The sequence below is a fragment of the Nuphar pumila genome, chromosome 1 (genome assembly GCF_984573655.1).
Source record: "Nuphar pumila chromosome 1, dmNupPumi1.hap1.1, whole genome shotgun sequence".
Taxonomy (NCBI): domain Eukaryota; kingdom Viridiplantae; phylum Streptophyta; class Magnoliopsida; order Nymphaeales; family Nymphaeaceae; genus Nuphar; species Nuphar pumila.
Genome location: NC_143249.1, coordinates 9,736,478 through 9,751,377, shown reverse-complemented (window position 1 = coordinate 9,751,377; position 14,900 = coordinate 9,736,478). Strand labels below are relative to the sequence as shown.

The window sequence follows — 14,900 nt, the reverse complement described above, 5'->3', positions numbered from 1 at the left end:
TATTGAGCGTTACAAAGCTCGCCTGATTGCGAAAGTGTATGATCAAGAAGAAGGTATTGACTACTTTGAGACCTTTAATCCCATAGTCAAACCCACCACCATTCGCATAGTTTTGACTTTTGTGGTTAGTCGTCAATGACCTATCAAGAAACTTGACGTTTAGAATACCTTTTTACATGGGGACCTCCATGAAATTGTTTATATGGACCAGCCACCCAGTTTTCAAGATCACCGCTTTCCAAATCATGTTTGTCGTCTTCAAAAAGCTCTGTACAGGATTAAACAAGCTCCAAGAGCATGATACCAATGCCTTAGTAACACTCTTCTAAACTTGAGGTTTCAAAATTCTCACACAGACATCAGTGTTTATTTTAAAGACCAAATCCTTAATTGATTTTCTTTTGGTATACATGGATGATATATTGGTGATTGACAACTCACCTAACTTTATTACCTCTCTCATTTCTCAATTCAGTACATCCTTTGCAGTTAAGGATCTTGGAGATCTATATTTTTTCCTTGGCATTGAAGCCATCACTACTCTATAAGGGTTGATGTTATCTCAGCAAAAATATATAGTGGATCTTTTCGCACGGGCTGATATGGCAGGCACCAAACCTTGCCCCACTCTGGTATCCTCCTCAATTACTCTCTTTGTAAGTTATGGAGTCTTCTTTCATGACCCAACTCAATACAAGAGTATTGTCGGGGCTCTATCTTGACCAAATTTGCCTTTTGTTGTGAATAAAGATTACCAATTTATGGTTTGACCTACGATGGATTATTGGGCAGCAGTTAAACACATTTTACGATATGTAAAGCACATTGTTGATCATGACGTATTCAACCGTCTTAGGATTTGTCTCTCTATTCTTTCTCAGATGCAGATTAGGCAGGATGCCCAAATGATCAGAAATCGACTTGAGGATACACAATCTATCTTGGACCCAATTTATTATCTTGCAGCTCTAAAAAGCAACCACTAGTGGATCGCTTAAGCACATAGGCTGAATATCGAGTCATCGCCAACAGTGTCGCTGAATTAATGTGGGTCCAATATCTTCTGCAGGAACTTGGATTTTCCTTCTGCTCCATTCTCATTATTTGGTGTGACAATGTTGGTGCTACCTACATGGCCACTCATCTCATCTTTCATCAACGAAGTAAACATGGAATGGGAAATTTCAGAAAATTTCACAACTCCAAAAAAATCTTTATCCCAACAGTTAGATATATTCTCAAATTAAATATAAATCTTTTATCTGTCTCTCAAATATTTGATTATGGGTGTAACATCTCCTCTTCTCATGGTTATTGGGTACATGATTCTCAGTCAGGGAAGCTGATTGATTAAGACCATAGAGAAGGAGGACTCTACTATATAGATTTTTTGGAACTATTCAAGATTGCTTTTTATTATAATGTTCAGAAATTAGATTTGGATATATGGCATAAAAGACTTGGCAATCCTTAGAAATTTTATTTTTTCATCTAAAGATCTCTCTTATCAAGAGACCGCTTCTAAAATCTTTTAAAATCTCCTTCATCGTCTCTCTTTTTTTTCCAAAAATTCCCCAAGGTCTGAACCCTTCCTTTATTCTTCAGAAAACGTCAGGCTTTCCATCATGGTTCAAACAAGAGCAGGAAGGAGGGCAGCTCAGCAACACAATGACAGTGAAGTGGAGGAAGTGAACTCTCCCAGATTGTCCTGAAGACATGATTCAGAAGAGGATGATGTTGATTCAGCAATGTACAAGATATTTCAAAAGATGATGGCAAAAATGATGTCCGAACAAGCTGGGGCAGGTTCAAAGAAAACATCCTCTGAGAACAAGATCAAGAGAAAGCCAGTAAAGAAACATGTTAGGATCAGCAAGAAGAAAGTTCAGCAGGATAACACCTCTGAGGGTACCGAATCAGCAGATGAGGATTCCGAGGAAGAGCAGTTCGTGTTCATCCCAAGACATCTGCGACAGCCCAAGAAGATGGCAGAAGCGCCTGAATAAGTGAACAAGCCTAGAGACGGGGTCCCGACAGAAGATTCAATTCAAGCACTGACTAAGATGGTCAAGGATCTGCAAATCCGAGACAAGGGAAAGAAAGTATATACCAGGCAAGACTTCTATCTCGGTCTAGATGGGGACAACAGCTTGGAAGACCTCCCCAGAAAATTTATTAAATTTGATGGATCTGGCAATCCAAAGACCCATCTTGCATTGTTTTTCGTAGAGTGTGCCAAATACAGTGAAGACAACTGTGCTCTTTTCTTGTGCTTCCCGCGTAGTCTCGACGATATAGTAGCAAAGTGGTACGCAGAACACATCAATCCTGTTGAGCTGCGAGATTTTGACAAAGTTGTTAATCTGTTTGTGGATGAGAAGGAAAAGGCCATAGATTTCATTCAAAGATGGAGAGATACCTGCAACAAGATGAGAACCCCCATCTCAGAGGAGCACGCGCTCCAAGTTATCCTGAACAACTTTTCTTAGCCTCTCAGGAGCCTTATTTCTACCTACCCGTCAAAATCATTCATCAAACTTATTGAACGAGCTGAGTGGCTCGAGATGGGGATAGACAATGGGATGTATGAGAGCATCACCCTCATCAAGAGCAATCAAGATTCCAAAAAGAAGGCGTATTATACCTTCTCAGCCAACTCTAGCGGCAGTAGCAGCAAAGATGGTAAGAATAAACAGACAAGTCAGCAGGAGAAACCCTTCAAGCAGAATGACAAGCCGATTCTGACCAAACAGAAGGAAAAGGTAAAACGTAATGGTTGGGGTTATGACCGCCAGTTCACTGCTCTAGAACAATCCCTTGAATAAGTCATCGAATACATGTTGAGCAAGGAGATGGACAAACTTCCAAGAGTTGCTGATCCCCCGGTCTCCATGGGAAAATGGAAAGATAAATTCTTCAAGTTTCACTGAGTAGTGGGGCATGATATCGAACACTGCTTTGTGCTCAAGAACATCATCCAGGACTGCATCGATAAAAATCTTTTGATAGAGGATGAAGACAAAGAGCAACCCGCTGTCCTGGCCAAGCCTTTCCCAGACCATTCTAAGAACTAATGATGCCAAAGCTTCTCTGTTTTCCCTCTTTTTAGCAGTCATCTAGTAGGGGCTAGTAAGCCCCAGTCTTTTATGATCCTTTTATCGCATACTTGTAAATATTCAAGTTTTGTTTTCGGTCTTTTCTTATCAATGAAATATCAATTTTCTTCATATCTTTGAAGTTCGATTCTTATTTCTTTCGCCATATTGGGGCATCTTTTTAAAATTACATTTACACTTCAAAAATTTTCCTTGCCATCAAATTCCTATTCTTTTCCAGGATGAGGGACAATCCCGACATCATTCATGAGAAAAATGATATTACCTATGAGGGTTTTTCAAAATCGTAAAAATCTGAAAAAATTCTGCAAAATCTTCGTCATGATCACCAAAAGTTCAAAATTTTGATCCAATCTTTTTCAAAATCAACCAGCGTGTGATCCTCCTTTTCAAAATCAGTTTCAAACCATTGTTTTCAAAGAATCGACCTTCATGTTGATCTCTCTTCAAAATCAACCATCGTGTTGATTCTTCTTCAAAGATCAGCTCTCGTGTTGATCATTCTTCAACCTCACGGTTGATCCTCTTTCCAAAAATGAATTTCTCACGAACATTCTCATTCCACTTTAAAGATTCCACGTACAAGCAGGATCAAGGAAACTCTTTTCCTCAATTTTTATCAATTCTTTTCATTTGTCAATTTTTATCAGTCTTATTAATTTTTATTCATCTTTGTCAATTTTATCAATTTTATTGATTCTTCATTAAATTTATTAATTTTTCTCATCAATTCTTATGTAAACTTGGAGCGCGTGCTTCTTCTTCCTTCAGGATAAGGGATAGTCCTGAAGTCTTTTATCATCTTTCAAGCATTATCAATTTTCCATCGATTTTTACCAATTTTTACCAGATCTTTGTCAATTCTTTATTAATTCTTATTTCTTTATCAATTTTATTGATTCTTTATCATTTTTTATCAATTCTTTTGATTCTTTATCAACCTTTTATTAATTTTGTCAAATTTGTCAATTTTATTCTTTTCCCACTCAGATTAAGGGATAAACCTGAATTTCCCATTCAAGATAAGGGATAATCCTGAAACCATTTATAGAAGCAGCGTAGTCTTCTATAATGGTCCTTCATAAAATCCAATTCTCACATTGGTCCTTCCAAATCCAGTTTAACACTGGTCCTTCACCAAATCCAATTCTCACATTGGTCCTTCAAAATCCAGTCTCACATTGGTCCTTCATCAAATCCAATTCTCACATTGGTCCTTCACCAAATCCAATTCTCACATTGGTCCTTCCAAATCCAGTTTAACACTGGTCCTTCATTAAACCCAATTCTTATGTTGGTCCTTCATCAAATCCAATTCTCACATTGGTCCTTCACCAAATCCAATTCTCGCATTAGTCCTTCCAAATCCAGTTTAACACTGGTCCTTCATCAAATTCCAATTTCTCAAATTGGTCCTTCAAAATTCCAGTTTTACACTGGTCCTTCAAAATTATAAAGAGAACAGGTTGTCATATCTAGATGCATTAGCTAACTCATTGCATCCTCCTGCCATTTCATTCATCACTGAAATTTCATTTCTTATTCTTACATTCCCTCACAACTATCTTTACATTTCATTTGCACCTTTATAGTTCATTTGTATCTTTGCATTGTATGATAGCAATATATATATATATATAGAGAGAGAGAGAGAGAAAGAGAGAGAGACACACACACACTTTAGTTTTGGCCTAATATATTTCCTTTTGTATTTCGTATCTTTTCTTCTCTTGTATTTCTTGTTTTGGCAGAAGAGCAGAGATGATTGGTTTAGCTTTTGGGATTAGAAGACTGTATTGTTCATTTTTTTTTTGAAAATTGTAATAAACTCATTTAATGAGAATTTTACCTTTCCAGCATTAGAATAGAATGTATGAGCATAAAATTGTTTATTTCATATCATTTTTCTCTTTTATTTCAAAAATTCACGAATGGGAACACAAATGACACGTGCACCATTCTAATAAGAGGTAATTAATCTTAAGCAAATGATTCACATTGATGGCCATAGTCAAAATGTGGACAATGCTTAGGATTTTTATCTTTTATGGAATAACATTGGATCCACACTAGATCCCTTTTCAAAAAATCATCGTATTTTTAAATATTTTCTTCCTTTATCAGAGTTTAACTTAAAATTAACATAAAATATATATCAATGGCCATAGTCAGAATATATTGAGAGTTAATTTTATTTTAAACTCTATAAAGGCACTAAAATGTGTTTTATTCTTCATCTGAATTTAAATATGATTATTATATAATACATTTTATGACTATAGTCAGAAATGTATTATATCTTCAATCTTATTTCAATTCATTTAAAGAATGAAATATGCTTTTTAAAAACCAAATTTTAAATTCTTTTAAATTCATTCATCATTTAGGAAAGAATTATATCATATTTTCAAAATTCTTTTTCAAAATCCAAGTGATTTTGAGATGATTCTTCAAATAGCTTCTCCACTCCTCAGATCAATCTTCAATTCTTATAAGAATATCAAGGGAGACCGTCGAATTAGGAAGAAGCAACTGAGGAGGATCAGGAGGAGGTTAGGATGACGGTCTAAGAGAGACCCCATTCAGAAAGACTAGGTGAGGAAGGACGAGCAGACAAAGAGACATGTTCAAAGACAGATTCATCAAAGTAAACATGACAAGAAATATAGGTGTGATTGTAAGAGGAGTCAAAGCAAAGGTATCCCTTATGACGAGAGGCATAGCCAAGAAAAATACAGGGAGTGGTCTTGGGCTAAAATTTAGAGGTATTATAGGGCGTTAAAAGTGGATAGCAATGGGCACCGAAGACACATAGATGATGATAGTCAGTCGGTTTGTGAAAGAGAAGCTCAGACGAGATCTTACGTCTAAGAACTAGGCTTGGAAGATAGTTAATGATGTAAACGGCAGTGAGAAAGGTATCAACCTAGAAGAAATATGACAAAGAGGAAGTATGTAACAGGCTAAGCCATGTTTCAATGACATGCCAATGTTTGTGCTCAATGAGCCTATTTTGTTCTGAAGTATGTCATGGTCTGATAAAAAACTTTGAAAATCATGATTAGTAAATCCACCTCCATTATCAGTTTAAAAAAAATGAATGAAAAGTTGAAGTTGCTTTTTAGTAACATGCTTGAAATACTTAAAACACTCAAACACTTGAGACTTAGTAGGTAATGGAAAGAGCCATGAGAAACAAGAAAAACCATCCACTATGAGGAAATAAAAGCAAAATCCTTCATGTGAAGAGACTGAAGCAAACCCCCAGACATCGGCGTGGAGAAGTTTGAGTGAAGATATCGTAGAAGAAAAATAGTGACCAAAAAGAAGTTTGTGAGCTTTGCCAACAAGACAACTCTCTCACACTTTTATTTTGTTATTTTTATTAACAGAAATAGCATGACTAGAGTTTAAGTAAGAAACAATCTTCTTATTTGCATGTCTAAGACGTTGGTGATATATATATCAAAAAAAGTCACTTTGCCTTCATATGCTGCCACGTGCATATGATCATCAAATTTGATTGGGTAAAGTTCTGCGCTAGATTTCGGTCTCTTGAGACGAATCTTGCCTATCTGACAATCCTTAACAAGAATTCGAATATACAATCATTATCTTCAGTAAATTAGCTCGCATATGAAAGGACTATTTCCCCTTGTTAGTCTCCTTGAGAACACTATCATTAGAGAGACCTTCATGGCAATGGCTTAGAACCAACTGTGTTTCACTACTTTCACATTATGCAAAGAAATGTAGTTTCTAAAACACTTGTAATAGTACACAGGTATACAATAGTTTTGCACTTTAACATGAGCAGATCATTCACATATTATATGTCAAAATCCACTAGAAGCATTAATATTGAACGGGTACTTGCCCTAGACCATGGTATGTAACTTCCCACCTCCATCTGTCCTATATGCAACATATAGATTATTTTTTATATTAAAATAAAAAATGCATCAATCAACCATCCTTACAAAATCCCTATGTTTAAGTATTGTAAGGAACATGACAAACCCTAATTCCAAATTGGATCCGAGATGAATCTCTACTATTTAACAAAGATCTAAATCTATACAAAATTCCAAATTAAAACCCAAGCTAAAAAACTCAATCTAAAGTGGATCCCTTGAACCCGGATTGCATGATGTTCCGCTCCTACATCAATGTTGCAGAGCACCGATTTCACCGTCCAAGCTTGTTATGGGATGTAGGTTTCTCATGTGACCAAGATTGGCCCATCTGGATCCATGTACTAAGAGGCCGATCAAGGCCCCTACCTCATGTCCATATCTCTAATAGGACTCGAAATTGGCCTAGGTATCTCAATGGCTTTTTAGTACTCACATAGAGTGGACCAACCTTCGGGTTTGAGTTCGAGTGATCCAGACCGAGGCTTTGCCTGGTAAGTAATCAGGTCAGACTAGGCTTGGGTGTTTCTCCATTTCATTTTCCCCTGGTGGGCCTGATCCAAGATTTTATGGGCCTTATTTTGGGGCTTAGCCCAGTTGAACCCAAGCCTAGTTTTGAGATTAAGCAAACTTGGCAGCAGTGGACCGTTTCTGGCATGGCCAGGAGGCCCAGGGCTTGGGATATAAATGGTTCAGATTTGGGCCAGATATCCAACCGAATTTGAGTCTATTCAATCTGGTTCTGTAAGCAAAATCATATCAAACTTGAATCGGGTTTTATCGTATCTTACATTTGTCTCTGAATCCATGTCCTGTTCAAAGTTTGACAAAATTCGGTCTGATTTTATGTAAATGTACATCCAATTAGTGTATATCCGATATGGATTAAGGGAAGGCTTTATTTATCCAAGTTTAAATCCAATTCCAAATCCAATGATCTTTATGCCAGATTATATCTGTCCTGAGACTGACCCATGCATTTATATCCCTAGCCAAGACTTGGACAAGAAGACATAGGGCCGGGCCCAACTAGGGCTTGAGCCTGGCCCCACTCGGTTATACTGGGCTCAGGCTGGGTCCTTTAAGCCCAACCCGGTTAGGTTAATGCGTCGGGCTTGTCGAGCCCTCTATATTTTACAAATGGGATGAGCCTCTTTTGGGCTTGATTACCTTGTCAGGCCAGGCCCGGCCCGACTTGAATTGGGCATGGGCCGTGTACCCGACAACCCGGCAGATCCTTTCTTAAAAAAAAAGACAGCCGGCAGAGATCCATCCTGACGTCCACCCCTAGACAAGATCCTCAACTCATGAGATCCGTTTGGGTCGGGACTTATTGGATCCGGTCAGACCCGACCTGTTAACTGCCCTTAAAAGTGATTCATATGCTGGGGGATTTAATTGAGAAACCTGCAAAGGAAACGCCTCCCACCAACGCGCCGGTGCCCTCGTTTGTTCTCTCTCTCTCTCGAGAAGAAGAAGAAGAAGAAGAAGAAAGAGAGAGGTTGGTGTTACTGTGAGCCAGATATCGACCGATTAAGGCGTCTTAGCTCCTCCTCATCGACCTCAAAACTAGGGCTTTTGCTATCATGTTCAGGAGAAGAGCTACCATTCTTACCCTCAGATCGATATCAGCTCTCTCTCGGCCATCCCACTCTTCTCTTGCTCAATCCTTCCCTCTTGGTGATGCCCACAGCCACAATATCACGAGCTCTGAGCGTTTAGTACCATCAGAATGCTTCTTACCTTCCATAAATCTTCAACCTTTTGCGAGATTCCTTAGCACCGCTACTGCTGCTGCCCCCGGAGTGCTCTTTCAATCGGAACCCACAAATTTTGGAGAATACCCAACTCGTTTCCAGCACACCAACTATGGGTATGGCGGTGAAATGGGTGGCACCGTGCCAGGCCAGGCACTGGCTCGAACGGCCGAGGATCAACCGGTTGAGGGTGGTGGGTATAAGGGAACTGTTGATGAGATGGAAGCTTTCTGCAAGGAAGGTAAGATGAAGGAGTCCGTGGAGGTCCTCGCCCTGTTGGAGAAACAGGGGATCCCTGTGGATTTGCAGAGCTGTTTGCGGCTTCTGAAGGCGTGTGGCGACGAGAAGTGCTTGGAAGAAGGAAAGGCTGTTCATGACTACATTGTGAGGTCTTGGCAGAGGATTGAGGTGAAAGCGTACAATATGATCATCGATATGTACTGTAGGTGTGGCGCCATGAATGATGCACACCAAGTGTTTGAGAGAATGCCCGAGAGGAACTTAACAACGTGGGATAAGATGATAACCGGACTTGCGCAGAATGGGTTGGGAGAGGATGCCATTGATGTATTTAATCAGTTTAAGATGACTGGGTTGAAGCCTGACGGATTGATGTTCATTGGGGTGTTTGCTGCCTGTGGCGCCTTGTTAGCAGTGTGCGAGGGGATGTTGCATTTTGAGTCGATGAGCAAGGAATATGGGATTGTTCCGGGAATGGAGCATTATGTGGCGATCGTAGATATGCTTGGGAAAGCTGGGCACATCGATGAAGCATTGGAGTTTATCGAGAACATGCCGGTGGAGCCGACTGTTCATGTTTGGGAGACACTGATGAATCTTAGTCGAGTCCATGGCTATATGGAGCTGGGCGATCGCTGTGCCCAGCTTGTTGAACAATTAGACCCAATGAGGCTGACCGAACAATCTAAGTCTGGTCTTTTGCCTGTGAAAGCTTCGGATTTGGCGAAAGAGAAAGAGGCTAAGAGGAAGGCTGGGCAGAATTTGTTGGAAGTCAGGAGCAAGGTCCATGAGTATAGGGCTGGGGATACATCTCACCCTGAAAAAGATAGGATTTACGAACAGTTGAGAGCGTTGAGTGGTCAGATGAGTGATGCTGGATACGTACCTGATACGAGATTTGTGTTGCACGATATAGACCGAGAATCAAAAGAGGAAGCTTTGCTTTATCATAGTGAGAGATTGGCTATTGCCTATGGACTCATCAGTAGCGCTGCTTGTTCACCTATTCGAATAATTAAGAACCTTCGTATATGTGGTGATTGCCACAGTGCTTTAAAGATTATATCGAAGATTGTTGGTCGAGAACTTATCGTCAGGGATGCTAAGAGATTTCACCATTTCAAGGATGGTGTGTGCTCTTGCAGGGATTACTGGTAAAAAGCAGTGGTTGCTTGGATAATTTATTCCATCTTCATTTCTTAGGTATCTTGTCTGGGCCCCAGTAATATTTGTTCAATTTGTTCATTGTGATAGAGCAACTGTAGTGATTGTGTGGCTCTAAAAGGTATGCTCCTCTATCAGCGTAGTTTGCTCATTGCATTATCTACTGGCGTCTTAACCCAGGGAGTTCTCATATTACTAGTTTTCCCATATAATCTTGTTAACCACAGTGAATGTCAATCATCTGAATCCAGCGTCATGGGTTTCCTAGAAATTTTGATAAAATAAGAACATATAACATCAAAACTATGAAGATAGTGTATTTTCATGCAGTGGAATTAATCCATTTTAGACAGCTACATGTTGTACGCCTTCTTTATTTTACTAATGGATTGGAAACCTTTTTCATCCACCAGGCATGTCAGTTTTCTTTTAGTTGAACTTTTGCTTTGAATCGTTCTTATAACTGTATTGTTGAGATTATTTTGAACCAAGGACAGGGTTTTCTATCAATAAAAAGTGATTGAAAGACTATAGCTATTCTTTGCCAATTAAAGCAAAAAGCACATTGGTTTTTTATCCCGTTTTATTAACATTAACAATGAAATATATGCTACATATGTCATCATGAATTTAACAATTTGAAACATATCTTTTGAAACAAAATATTCATTCATATACATGGAAGATGTGATATCATCACATGAGAGGAGTGAAACCATCTAGTGGGGTGAAGTTAGTACGTGATCCTGAGTCTTGCAAATGATTCATTTGGAAACAAGTGCAGTCCAAATGAAGTTATGATCCAGCTATAATACAAAGAACCACCTTTTAGTTTCTATTATTTCCTCTCGATGTAATTTTGGTGACCAGATAGGCGAATGGTTGATACTAGGATTCTATAATGAAGAAATGGGCCTAGAATCCCCATTAATCGGACTGCCCATGATAAGTTAGGTAAACTACATAAATTAGCATGTAAACTAGTGAGATACAAAATAATGAACTGCAAAAAAGTGGAAACAAGCTTTATTCTCTCAAAAGCTGCAAATAATTATTGTTTCTTATTTTTACTGAAAGCTGCACATGAACTTATCTATGCCTTCAATGGATTTGTTAAGGACTTAAAAGAGAGTTTAACCTCTGTGCTCCTCTGTTACACACTTTCATGGAAGGCCCTTTTGTAATATATAATGTACATATTATATTTTTAGCTCTAATTTAGTATGTGTTATTCTATGAAAATTTTTATAGTGGACTCTTTAAATTTCTCCTAAGCTTCGATAGATGCAACCTCAGTCAAAAGAAAGGTTAAGAATCTTCTAAATTTCAAGTCATTATTAGTCTTAGCGCTGATCTTCATTTATGATTTAGTTCCAATACCTGAAAACTTTGAGAATTGTAAGCAGAATAATTATGCTCTTATAGTACCAGAAATGTAGATTAAAAATCATGTGGATCAGATGTTGGAGCAAAAAGTTGGGCCCTGCATCAGTTGGCTGTGTCAAGTACTATCAGTAAGTGTGCTAAACTGCAACATTATCAGGGATCACTCAGTTAAGCTTTGGCCTTCTGAATGGTTACAGGGCTGTGTTCTGGTCTTTTATATTTAAAAGTTACTTTGTCTTTCTCAGTTTTTTTTTTGTGCTGGCAACACTTTGGGAACTGTTGCATTTGGGAAGGTGCTGTTTGCATAGTAGTGTGGTGCGAGGTTTACCAGACTAGGAAGTGGAAGCGAGATATTTTAAAATTTATAAGAAGCAGGAAGCTAGGGATCAATTTAAAAGCAAAAAATAGGAATAAAAAAAGAAGTGATATGGGATCGAGTGGGAAGCAAAATACTAATCAAAGGAGAAGGGAATAAAAACTAAAATAAAAATGACTTCTTAAATTTTGTGATTTTGTAGTTTAAGAATTAAATTCTTCTCAAAATCTAAAAATGATGGTTGCCAATTTAAAAAAAGTATATGAGAAGTGAGTGGGAAGCGTGAAAGGAAGCACATGAAAAACATGAAAAGAAGTGTGAGAGAAGCACATAGGAATCATGTAAGGAAACAAGGAAAAAACGTGTGGGAAGCGTAGGAGAATCAAGATTCCTATCACGTTTCGGAAGTGAGTTTCTAGAAAACGCGCCTCCCACCTATCTATGAAGCTTCCAGTAACTCTGGTGTGGTGTGACTCCTTCCATGGTGAAAGGAGCTTTTGTACACTTTACAGGATCTGAATTGAAAATGGTATTCCCAGTTAGAATGGTTGTAGATTTTTATGCTGTATGCGTGTTGGTGTCTTATTGGTGGTCTGCCACTAGAATATGCTTCCATTTTAATTATTTGTATTGCAAGAGGTTTGCCTTTACCACCTTGTTTGGTAACCTTACTCGACCCTACTTAAGGACCAAATGTAACATATCCTTCATTTGTTTGATTGATCTGGAAATTTATAAAAAGAACTTCTTTGTTTGATCATAACCACTAAAACCCTTGCAGAATTATTATTGATGGTTTCCCAAACTAAACTTATCAATCAACTCCCACACATGGGGTCTGTATGTTATGTTTAATTCTTGTTGAAATGACACCATTTTCATTCTACATATGTCTCTTTTAGTAATGCACGAAGCAACTAGTTTAATCTAGAAGCTCACTTACTAGTTTTGTAAAGGGTGTTGAAGTTGCTCAACTAAAAAATAAATAAATAAAAATAAAAAGGATTTGCTCATTTGTTTATAAATTCCTTAGATTATCACATGGAATAAAATGTTAAGCAAATACATGATTTGGGACAAGTCAAAGAGCCCTGTCGAAAGAGCAGACTTGTTGGGAGTAGATATAACTCTAGGTTATCTTGCGAAATTCATTAAGTTTTTATTTCTTGTTTCCAGTGGAACTAATGTTTAAAACAATATTCATATTAGGACTATTATATTTTGGGTATGTTCAGTTCAGCACTTTTAGAATCAACTCTCTCACAGCCGTGAGAGAGTGATTCTAAAAGTAGCTGGAAGCTCATGTTCAACCGAACGTGAACTTCCTTTTATGTGTGATTTCGAATCTCACGGGATGCCCTGTGATTTCCAATCAAATGATTCGAAAAAAAAAAAAAATCTGTGAACCTTTTCAGGCCCGTGAACCTTTGCAGACCCGTGTTCATGGGTGAGATGAACGTTTCCCAACGTTCATCTCCTCCTCCTCTTGCGCATATGAAGAACATCATAGGGTGGTTGCTGGAGGAGGAAGAAAGCTCGCTGGAAAAACTAGAGGTAAATGATTTTTTTTCTGTTTTTTTTTTTGCATGGCTGCTGAAGTAGTGGAGGACTCCGGTTGTGGTTGTTGAGGGGGCGGAGGGGGATGTGGGTGGTGGAGGTGGAGGAACTCCACTAGCCCCTGTTCAATCTAATCCATGATCCAATCCGTAGTCATTAAGCCCAAAAAAGCATTGATCCAATCCATGGTCTGTTAGATCCAATCCATGATCCAATTATGTATAACATGAGATTTGGAATCCATGTCAACCAACCGAACAAAAGAAAATGAATCTCATGAGATTCCAAATCCCATTTCTTAGAGCAGCCGAACATACCCTTTGAGTTAGTCATGACTTGTCCCTGAATCGGTTTTCATAACAATTCAGGGAAGCGACTGATTCTGAACTGAATTAGCCAGTTTTCAACCAGGGATGACATGTTCAGTAAAATATTAAAATATAAAAAATAATTTTAACGATTTTTAAGCATTTTTGAAAAATAAGCTGAATTACCCTGTTTCGTAGATATGAATTGGCCGATTCACAACGATACTGACAACATTGCTTTTAGTATTTTCCTATTTGAACAATAGGAGTTTTTAGTCGTTTCATAAATGAATAGGAATTCTAAGTAAAAAAATTTGGGTAGAAGAACAATTTTACTTTTTTTTACTGTAGAATTCTTTTTTAGTAGGAAACTAGGAAAGGATGTTACTTTATCATATTAACTGATGTTTCTTTTTCTAGATAGAAGACATTGGATTGTTTAACAGGAAAAACTAAAATATTGAAGAAAGCTTCTCTCTCTCTCTCTCTCTCTCACACACACACACACACAAAAATCCTCTCCTTTTTCTGGTCTACCACCAATTGTGGTTGCTGCATACTGTGTGATGAAAAGTTTCTGAAAGAATTTAGTTTACTGGATGGTTTTCTGGGGCATTGTAAATTATGAGAAGATCTCGACTTGTTTCGTCTATCAAATTCTCCCATGTTTTTGTATTTTTTTTCCTTCAGGTCTGAACGTGTATCCTGTGTGTGTGTGTGTGTGGTAGAAGGAATGACACTGTGTTATTGCGAGACACGTGCATTAGCTCTTCGACAATTTATGTTCTACTGAGTAATAGTTTCTTGACCCATAGTTTGTGTGGAAAAAATAAATCTGCTCAGGTGGCTGCTGCTACATGCAATGTATTGAAAATTTTCTCTCGATGTATCTTGACCTTTACTGTTATTATCTGAAGAAAGCTGAACTGCAATTTCGGTGGTATGTCTATATTGAATATTTGGAGCCATCCTATAGAGCATTTTTTAAAATTATTGCCATCACTTTATTAGCACAATTTTCTATATTAAAATCTATGCTGCGGAAGAACAGATTTTCCATAAACCTATAATTTGTTTAAACATAGAGGCAATTGTTTCATGGATGCTTTATGTACTAGATGTATAATGATTAAAATCTTTTT

The 14,900-nt window shown here is 38.0% G+C and overlaps 1 protein-coding gene across 1 annotated transcript; it reads left to right on the top strand.

Annotated features, from left to right (window-relative positions):
• The first annotated feature begins 8,436 nt into the window (after positions 1-8,436).
• LOC149847913 (pentatricopeptide repeat-containing protein At2g25580-like) lies at positions 8,437-12,038 on the top strand. Its single transcript, XM_090009712.1, has one exon. It carries the CDS (start codon positions 8,617-8,619, stop codon positions 10,183-10,185), a length of 1,569 nt encoding a protein of 522 aa, XP_089865838.1. The 5' UTR covers positions 8,437-8,616; the 3' UTR covers positions 10,186-12,038.
• The last annotated feature ends 2,862 nt before the right edge of the window (positions 12,039-14,900 follow it).